This window comes from Grampus griseus (assembly GCF_964374135.1).
Source record: "Grampus griseus genome assembly, chromosome: 16".
Classification (NCBI taxonomy): Eukaryota; Metazoa; Chordata; class Mammalia; order Artiodactyla; family Delphinidae; genus Grampus; species Grampus griseus.
This window is the reverse complement of record NC_139010.1, coordinates 27,738,454-27,748,221: the sequence shown is the minus strand read 5'-3', so window position 1 is coordinate 27,748,221 and position 9,768 is coordinate 27,738,454. Positions and strand designations below refer to the sequence as shown.

At 55.6% G+C, this 9,768-nt stretch overlaps 1 protein-coding gene across 16 annotated transcripts in view; it reads left to right on the top strand.

The window, feature by feature from the left end:
* Window positions 1-359: 359 nt before the first annotated feature.
* CAMK2G (calcium/calmodulin dependent protein kinase II gamma) overlaps window positions 360-9,768 on the top strand; it is a 54,149-nt gene continuing 44,740 nt past the window's right edge. For all 16 annotated transcript variants that reach the window (XM_082673286.1, XM_082673280.1, XM_082673283.1 and 13 more), the window contains exons 1-2: window positions 360-521; window positions 1,879-1,973. In XM_082673286.1, coding sequence (XP_082529412.1) covers window positions 457-521; window positions 1,879-1,973 — 160 coding nt within the window. In that variant the 5' untranslated portion in view covers window positions 360-456. The remainder of the gene's footprint in view (window positions 522-1,878; window positions 1,974-9,768) is intronic.

The following is a 9,768-nucleotide window of genomic DNA, read 5'->3' as shown; positions in this document are numbered from 1 at the left end:
GTGGTCCAGACCCCTACACACTCCCAACACACACACACACACTCGCACGCACGTTCTGAGCACTTGTAGGGTCCGCCCTGAGACAAGCCCACAGGTCGCGAACCTTTCAGCTCCCTCCGGGCGGCCCAGGGCTGAGACCACCCCCCACCTCCCCTTCGCTCTCCCGCGCGCTCGACCCAGCCCAGGCGGCTCCCTTGGGCGGGGCGGGGCCGGCGGCGGGAGGCCCCTCCCCGGGGGCGGGCCGGGGGCCGGGCGGGGGGGGTGGTGCTGGCGGGGCTGGGGGCGGGGCGGGCGGGCGGCGCGGGGGTGTCCCTCCCTCCCTCGCTCTCCCCGGTAAAGTCTCGCGGTGCTGCCGGGCTCAGCCCCGTCTCCTCCTCTTGCTCCCTCGGCCGGTCGGCGGTGACTGTGCACCGACGTCGGCGCGGGCTGCACCGCCGCGTCCGCCCGCCCGCCAGCATGGCCACCACCGCCACCTGCACCCGCTTCACCGACGACTACCAGCTCTTCGAGGAGCTCGGCAAGTACGGCTCGCCCGCCGCCCGCCGGGGCCCCCCCACCCTGCCCCAGCCGCCCGGGCGCTATGCGGCTCCTCGCCCCGCCCCCCGGCCCTGCACCAGCCGCTGCAGCGCCCCCTCGGCCCGCCCCACCCCCAGCCTTTCCCGCCAGCCGCCTCCGGGGGCCCCGTCGCCCCCAGCTCCCTGCCCCGCAGCGCCCTCCGAGCCCTGCAGCAGCTGCCCGGGCCGCTGCACCCCGCGCTGCCGCCGGGACTGCAGCCCCTGGAGCGCTCCTGGGCGCCCCCAGCCCCGCCCCTCCTGCAGCCTTCAGGCGCCCCCCATCCCGACCCCACCTGCTCGCTGCCCCCTTCCCACTCAGTTCAGGAGCTCATTCAGCATCCCGTCCTATGTCCCACGCGCCTGGCACTCAGGACCCTCCCCGGCCCTGCAGCTCCAACCCCGCTGCGGTGCCCGGGTGTGGGGGGATGTTTGGTACCCGGCCCCGCCCCCGGCTAGTGCAGCTTCCAGGAACCCAGCCCCACTGCTGGGCAGTGCTGCAGCACCCCCGTCCCCTCCCCCCATCCCTGCAGCGGTCCCGAGAGTCGCGCGCCGCAGCCGCAGCATCCCCTTCCCCTCCGCACTGAGCAGGCCGCTGCAGCAGCCCCAGCCCCCCCACCCCCACCCGCGGCGGCGAGCCCGGCCACTGCAGCCCCCGCCCTGCCCGCCCCCCTAGATGTTTCCAGAGCTGGAGTGTAGAAGCTCCCGTGGGGGACTGGGCGGGGGGGGGGGGCGCAGACGTAGAGGGAAATATCATGGGGAAGGGGAGCTGTTGATGTCTGAGACCCACAACTGGATCCTCTCTTTCCCTGCTGTCAGTTGAGCCAGGATGCAGTGGGATGAAGCCGGGTGAGGGGGATTTGAGCCTCACTTTCCCCACCTTCCCCCATGGTTGAGGGAGATTTCTCTCTCAGAGGATTATACCCTCTTTCTAATCTCTCCTCCTACCCACAACTATTCCTGCTGAGAAGAGGGCAGGGTCTCTTGCCTTCTCCGGGTCCTCTAGGCCGGGACTGCAGGGGCTGTCTGTGAGATGCAGCAGGTGTGTGTTTTAAGCATCTGCCACCAGCTTGATGCACAGCCTGAGGTTAGGGCTGTTGCTTCGCCCAGAACTAGATGTGGGTGTGGGAGTAGGGTGGTCCTCCACCCACATCTGTTGAGTGTCCTGCAGAGGCCACATCCTTCTGCCCCATGTTGGATGGTGATGGGTACTACGCTGGTGTGTGTGTGTGATTTTGACTAAAGATCTAGTGCTGGGAGCATCACTGTCCTCAGACCTGAAGTGTGTTTGCTCCGTTTCCCAGTTCTTTCCCCCTTCTCCCTCCAGGGGTGCTTTCTCTGTGGTCCGCAGGTGTGTGAAGAAAACCTCCACGCAGGAGTATGCAGCAAAAATCATCAATACCAAGAAATTATCTGCCCGGGGTGAGTATTCCCCATCTTGGTCTCTCCCAAGGGTGCCTCCAAGGGCTATGGATTCTTCTGAAGATGCTCCAGGAGTTGGGGATTGTTCGTTTTAGCACTTGGAGAAGCGTTGGAATTTCAGGGTGGGTGAACTTTGAAACCAGGCAAGGAATTGTATGGGGAACAGGTAGAAAAGAATGAAGATGTAAGCGTTGTAGGTTGCTGCTGGGAGGAGTAGTCTGTGAAGGCTCAAAGGAGTTTGGTTTTTATGGAGGTGGAGGATATGGGGAGTGGTGGGTGGCTAGCTCTTCATTTGGGTCATTTGGAGTCTGTGTTTGGGGCAGTGGTAACCACTCCAGGGCTGTCCGAATCCCTGTGCCCCAGTGGGAACTTAAGATGAAAATGCAGTAAGTGAACAGCTCTGACAAATCCAGCCTCCCCCTGCCCAGCAGGCGGCAGAACAGACTCCCAAGGGAAGGAAATCTGTAAACATCAGGGGAGGCTGCTACTGTCGAGGGCTTCTCAGGAACAAATCCTGCCAGATGAACTTGATTGCTTTTTTGATCAAATTACAAAGTTGGTGGTGCAGCAACAGCAGATGCAGTCTGTCCTGGGTGGAGGCTGATGCCTCATGGTCTGGAAATCTCAATGGCCTGGTTGGAGTGGAAGCAGCTTGGCCTCGGGATCTGAGAACTGTGAAGGCCCAGGCCTGAGGGCCTAACTTGTGAGATCCTTCCAAGTACCTGAGGCCAGGAGGGTCAGGCCCTGTCTCTCACACCTGAACCTACACTCCCTGCACCTTGTATTGGGTGCTTGCCAAACTCACCTCATCTGATAGGTATAGACCCAACAATGTGTGAAGTGCTCTGTGAACAGGTGTGGTGACTGTGGAGGTATGTAGATGGGTCAGGTCATCGAGAGCTGCAGGGTGTAGCACCAAGACAAAGGTTATGAGACTTACAGAAAGGAATTAAGACTAGGCAATAGGATGCGATAAATATATTAGGAGCCAGGACAGATGCCCTGGAGAAGATGTGGGCCATGGCCAGTAATGACCTGGGCGTCTCTGGGGTAAGAGATGTAGTAGATGTCCCTAAGCATTGGAGAAGCTATAAAATGACAGTGGGCTTCTATCATGTCAGTTATTCTGGGACCTGTTTAGCAGGGCTGTGTCTGCCTCCTGGCTGGGAGGGCCTCTCTCCATCCTCACAAGCAGGGATTGTCTTGCTGTCTCCCTCCCAGCCCCTGTCTCTTGCTGTTCCTCTACATTGGCTATTAAGTTGACTTATTTGTTTGTTTTCTTTCTCTCTGGGTACCTTGAGTTGGAGGCGATGGTTGCCATAGAGATATGTGGGCAGTCAGATGCCCTCCTTCCATGGGGAGGCGGGACAGTGTGGTGGGCTGGACTCTTTGGCAGACATCCTCTGGCCAAGGATGCAGGGCGCAGGCAGGGATGACGGTTTGAGAATGGATACCTCCCCGTGCCCACACAGCATAGCCCTGGTGCATCAGAAATGGGGCTGGTGTCTGGTGTCTCCAGTTAATGATGCAGTGCTTTGCTTTCCTCATCGCACCACTGTCCTCTGACCCAGGGATGAGGGAGGGAGGGAGAGAGAGAGACAGCTGGGAGCTGAACTCTGGGATGAGGATAGCTGGTGTGGTGACTTTGTGGAGCTGCCTGCCTTGGGCCATCATTTTCTACTCCTTCCCTACCCATCTGAACTTCCCTAACCGATGTGATCATGTCCCTTTCCAGTCCTCACCTTTTTTCAACCGTGTCCCATCTTTCCCAGCTGATATCTTTCTTTCCCTGCCCAAGTGGGATGAGGTTTCATTTCTCTTTGATTTTTTTTTCTCCCCAAGAAGATTCTTGTGTAAGATCATATGCTTTAGGCAGCAGCTCCCCCTCTCTCGAGATGGTTATGCCAAAACTGGGGCTCTGCTGCGTGGCCTGTGTGCCAGGTTAACTCTGGGACAGAGGTCTGGTCCTGGTTGATAGGCACAGATGCCAACAAGAGAGTTCAGGAATATGTAAGTGCCCGTACTGTTTGGAGGTTGAGAGTGGGAGGGTGTTGTCTTGGAGATGGAGGGAGCCAGCCAGGGGCTGTGCTGTAGGTGTGGACGTGGGGGGTGTGAGCTCCTGGGGAGGGTTGGGCCAGTGCCCACTAGGCTGGTGCCCATGGGGTTAGGGAGTGAAGGCCGTGGCTTCCCTGAAGCCTCTCAGTTTACGCTGTATATTTTATAAAGGTGCAGCGGCTGGGGCTGGGTTTCACTCGTCGCTGTCTGTCTGTCTGGGGCTCCACAGGTGTTGGATTTCTGTGTCTGGGAATGTGGTGGGCCCACCAGGGTCATCCATGAGGGTCTGAAGGAGCTTGCTGTGTTTGCTGAGTCTCTCTGCCTGTTATCTTTCTTGTTTGTGATCCTCTGTGCTGCCGAGTGAAAAAGAGCGTATCGGGCTGGTTCTCCTTGGCATCCATGGTAAGGTGGCCCAGGAGGCATGGGGAGAGATCACCTGGTCTTCTGGGGGGTCAGCTCTGGATGGGAATCCTTCTTTTGCTCTGTTGTTTCTTGTCATGGTGGCCTCGGGGGCCCATGGTGGTGGCTGTGCGACAAGACCAGGGATCCCATGGCCATGAGTTCACGTGGCTGAGCCTTGAGCGCTGTTGTTGTCTGCGGGCCTGTCTACGTAGAGTCACTTGAAGTCACATAACGTCACTCCATTTGCTTTGGAACAGCAGTAGGTGTAGAGTTGGGGCTCTTAAGGGAGCCGGTGGTTCCAAGCTTAGCTCTCAGCTAGGCTGCAGGAGGCATTTAAAATAGGCTTGGATGCAGAGCTAGTGGGCCAGGTGATGGCAATGATAAGTCGTTATTTTAAGATTTAAGAGCACCCCCTCCCCCAGAAGCCTGAGCCCTTATGTCTTTTTTTATTTTTAAATCTTCATATTCTCTTCTTATCTTTATTCATATGCATATAGATTTTCACCTCATGGAGCATAACATTTTATATCCCACTCTCTTGCTTATATCCAAAGCATTTCCCATATTGCTACAGTTGAAGGGCAAATGGTCCTTTCTTTTCTCTACATAGTTCAGGATTTATCTTTGGAGCAGTTCACGTCATAAGAAACTTCTCTATTTGGACCATTTATCTGAATTCCAATTGCTTTCACTATGATGGGATACTTAGCCTTACTAAGAGGTGCTGTTGGTAACAATATTATGAAATCTGTTACAGCACTTGCTTTGCTTATTTATTTATTTAATCGGTATACCCCATGTGAAGAAATTTCTGTTGAAGCTAAATGCAAGCAAAAGCTTTCCCCTTCCCCAGGACCTGGGAGGGTAACGGTAAGGAACCATATCTGTTTCTTTCACTTTGGTGTGGGCGGGGCCGGATACATATTGATACAGCAAAGTGCCTGATACATATTGAGCCTCCTGTACTTGTTGAGTGAATGGACTGTGTAACCAGCCTGGTTGCCTTTTGGCTTTGGCGCTCAGGAAACTCATAGCCAAGTTGCTGGATCCCTTGTACCCTGGTGCTGGCTTGGGTTCCCCCTTTCTCATCCATGGAGCCAGGCTGTAGGCCTGACACAGCTGTAGGGGAGGACAGATGAGGTTAAAGACCTGTGCTTGGAGAATAAAGCAGGTGGGAGATATAGGAAGACAGTGCAGCTTATCATCTTCCTTCCGTGTCATAAACAGCCTTATAGGGCAATGTTGGGACTTCCTCTAAGCAGCAATTTTCAATTTTAGTGTTCAAGAGGATCACCTTGAAGACTGGTTAAAAATGCACATTCCTGGGCTCTATCCACAGAGATTCTGCTTCAGGAGGTCTAGGGTGTAGCCTCAGAATCTGCATTTTTAACAAGTGCCTTAGTGAATTTCATGCAGGTAGACCCTGAGCCACACTTTTAAGAAATGCTGTCTAAAATCAGCGACAGCTGTGACAGTTGCTGTTGCCATGATCTCTGAGATTTCCCAGACACACCTTAGCCCAGCCTTCTCCAGGTGGTGTCTTGGCCGGTATGTGGCCATCTGTGTACATGGGCTGTTCTGTGATTAGAGGCCTGCTTCTGAGCCCCCAGATTGGGGTGTCAGTTCGTGTCCAAGACTGTGGCAAGCTGAGTGGCTGGAGTTGTCGCATGTTGGCCACCAGAAGGGCAAAGACTGTCCCTTTCTGGGTCCAGCTGGCCCTGAGGAGTGAAATAGGATCCCCCTGGGTGGTGCCAGCTAAAAGTCTCCACCCCCTTAGTGTTGGCCTGAGTAGCCCCCATGACATTTGTGTCCCCTGTGGTATCTCCAAGTGAGACTTTCCTGTTAAGGATGAAGAGAGAGGAGGGTGATACAGCAATGAGGGAGGGGCAGAAGAAAGAGAAATCTATGCAGCACGGGAATGCTGGGACTCTGGGACTTTAGGAAGCATTTAAGAAGATTAGATATTAGATCCAAAACCGTGCTTTCCTCCTGAGGATAAAACAGACCAATTTCTGTTGACAGAGAAATGGGCAACTTGTTTATAAGTGAAGGAGCTCCTCTGACCCTTCTCCCTGGGTAGATGAGGAAGCAGCCTGGAGGCCCCTTCTTTGTGCTAAGGGCCAGTTTCATCACACAGTCATGCTTTGAGCTGTGTGACTTAGCTCGCACAACACTGGCCTGCCTCCCTGCCCTCCCGCCCCTTCCCAGAGTGACTTGGGGTGCTGGCATCATAGGGTGGAGATGGAGGTTGGAAGGTGGCCCCATCCAAGGTGGCAGTAGGGGAAGCCCTGCTGCTTGCTTCTTCCTGCTGCTTGCTCTGGTCCCTTGTTAGGAGCTGTGCTCCAAGCTTTGAGGCTGTGCTGAAACCCTAGAGGTGAGTGGCTGACCCCATTCTCTGCTGAGGCTGGAGACAGGGAAGGGGAGGAGTGGGTGTGACAGGCTTCTGCCCCATCTCTGTGCTCGCTGCTCTCTGGACAGCCTTGGCGGGCTGACATGGGCCTGATCCCATGGGTGCCAAAAGGGTGGTGACAGGAAGAAATGGGCACTTTGCACCTTCTGAGTGCCTCTCGGCAGAGGCCCTTTGTCTTCTGCCCCTGGCCAGCCAGATCTGTCCCACAGCCAGTGGGGAAACCAAGACACAAAAGATTGGTTTGTTTTGAGATATAGGCATGCCAGTGATTTTGCCAGTGCTCAGATCCCAGCATCCTTAAGCAGTATGGACTTCACTTACCCTTTGACTCTTCCCTTTAAAACACATATTCTGGATATTTAGTTCCTGTGATAAATCCTGATATATCACCCCCGTACCTCTCCATCTAGGCCCAGAGCTCTAAGCCCAGTGGAGCAAATCCCTCCTTTAGGCTGGCTAGGTCTTGCTGTCATCTGTAACCACCTCTGTGGGTAGAGACCGCTCTATGATGGGGATATTTCCAGCCACTTCCCCCCAACACCACCTATACTTCCTGGGCTCTATCAGCAGCAGCAGCTTCCCATCTGCTCCCCTCTTTTCTCCTCCCTCTCTTTCCCCTCCCCCTGCTTGCTGCTGCCCTGGGAGGAGCTATTTTTAGGGGCTGCTTCCTGGGATGTTTTACTTGGGGCTGGTTACCATGAAGGAAATGTCACCAAAACAGTGGGCAAAGGCTGCAGGCACCCAGAGCCCTGCCAGGGGCATGGAGAACTCGGCAGCTGACCCTGTTCTGGCCCTTGAGAGTGTCCAGAGGCAGAGCTTTGCCTTCTTGGGGCTTGCTAGTGACCCCATGGGGATTTTCCCTGTCCAAGCTGGCTTGGGAGACTTTCACTATGGGGCACTTCTCGGTGCCTCCCTCCTTTTCCTCCTCAGTTAAAGCTTCTCTTGTCTTAAGGTTCAGAGACCAAAGTAGGGCTCAGGTCTTTGTGTCACCCAGTTAAAACTGCTCAAGTTAGGACTGAAGAGAAGGGGGGGACACCAGGTTAAAGGACAGAGCCCCGGGGGTTCACGTGGGCACATTTCAGGCTCCGTCTCACTGTATTCACAGCCCTCAGCTAGTTCCCGGGTGTATGGGTGTGAAGGAATTAGAAGCTGTGGCCCCTGCTCTTACATGATACACGGACTTTGCTGTTAACTGGGGACTTTGCACCTTTAGAGTGAGATTCACAGAGGAATGGATGTGGCATCACAATGTCAGGGTAAGGTCAGTGAGACTGTGGCTTGGGATGCCCAGTAGTCAGTGCCCAAGGCCAGGGACTGTTTATAAGCAGCTGCGGAATGTGGATTATGACACCAAATCCCTATGCTGCCCTTGTTTATACTCCTCGGAGCGATATCTACGGGGGGCCTGGAGGGGGGCACTTGGAAGAGCAACAAGAGGAGAGACCCACATTGAGCATCTGAACTCGATAGGCTCTGGGAAGCTTTTCCTAACCCATGTTGGGGCCACAGGCACAGAACTTTGAAATACCCTTTGAAAAGTCAAGGGTGTCATTGAGGTTGGAACCTGGGGAGAGTCCCCATAGCCAGAGCAGGGCTCTGTGTCCTTTCCCACTTACAGTGGGTTGTATGTTTAGGTGGCAGTAGGATCTTAGTTGAAGCTGGTGCTGGCATTCATGGTTTTAGAGAAATGTCACTAAATCAGCCAGCGTGTCTCTGCAGGGCTGTGGAGAATCTGGACGACCCTCCCTGGGCCCCGATCCTGTTGGGGAAGGAAAGTGAATTTGGAGTGGGCATCTCCCCTGGGGTCCTAAGGGAGAGGTGTTTCTAGGGCTCTGCCCCACCTTTGCCACGCACCGTCTCCTCACTGTCTGCTTCCTCTTTTCTGCATCTGGTCACTCCTTGCTGCCCTTCTTGTCAAGGGTATTCGGCCTTTGTGGTGCCCTGAACCAAGTCTTGAAGCGCTTGGGCAGAAAGCGGGAGACGTGAGGCCTCCAGGGATCCTTGTGTCCCAGGGCCTGGCTCTGCCCTGGGTGGGCTATTAGGAAAGCCTGAAGCGGGATCTTGATAACGGCCGCTTCTGCTTTCTGCGCCTGTTGCCACCTCTGCTCTTGAGGGGAAATCCTTGCAGAGGGCTATGGTTGGAGCTGGGCTGAAGGCCGGCAGGGGTGGGTCTCTCCATGGCAGTAGCTCACAGGCAGGCAGGAAGTGGCCCTGTGCAAAAGCGGGAAGTGGCCGTTGTCAAACAGGAAGGGGGGGCTGGGCCGTGTGAGGGGGTGGGGATGAGCCCAGTTGAAAGGTGGGTGGGAAGAGGGTCAGCCTTGGAAGGTCTGGGCTGTTCCCTAGGAATGGCAAACTCAGTGGTCACTGGAAGGAGGGGGCGTCTCAAGGGAGAAGGCTGCCTTTGTGACAAGAGCACTGGCTGATGTTTAATCACCTTGGGATGCCAAGCCAGGACTGGACCTACCACTGTGGACCAGGCCAGTTCAGTGGCCTTACCCCTTTTGGGGCTGGGGATGCGAGTTTACAGGACAGACCTTGCATCTGGAAAAGATGCTCTGCAAACCTTACTTGTTCCTCAAACACCACTGCTGCTGGGGTGGAGCCCTTTGCTTTTTCCCAGACATGGAGCAGCCCTGGAGGGGACAACAGGACCGGAAGTGAGGGGGGAAAGGGACAAGAGACGACAGCTGGAGAGGTGGGGTGCTGGCTGGCTGTGCGAGGAGTAAGGAGTCAGGGAGAGCGTGGTAAGCAGAAACCATACGGCTCATTGAGCAGAGCTTCGGGATGGCAGGGCGCCACAGCCAGCAAGGCTGAGGCCGAGGAAGACCAGGGATCCCACGGGCAGCAGCATTTCCTGGGCTGTCCTCTGTCTGATGAGCCCCTGTTGTTAACCTTCCCCTGTCGGCTCTAGACACAGGTGGGCCACCC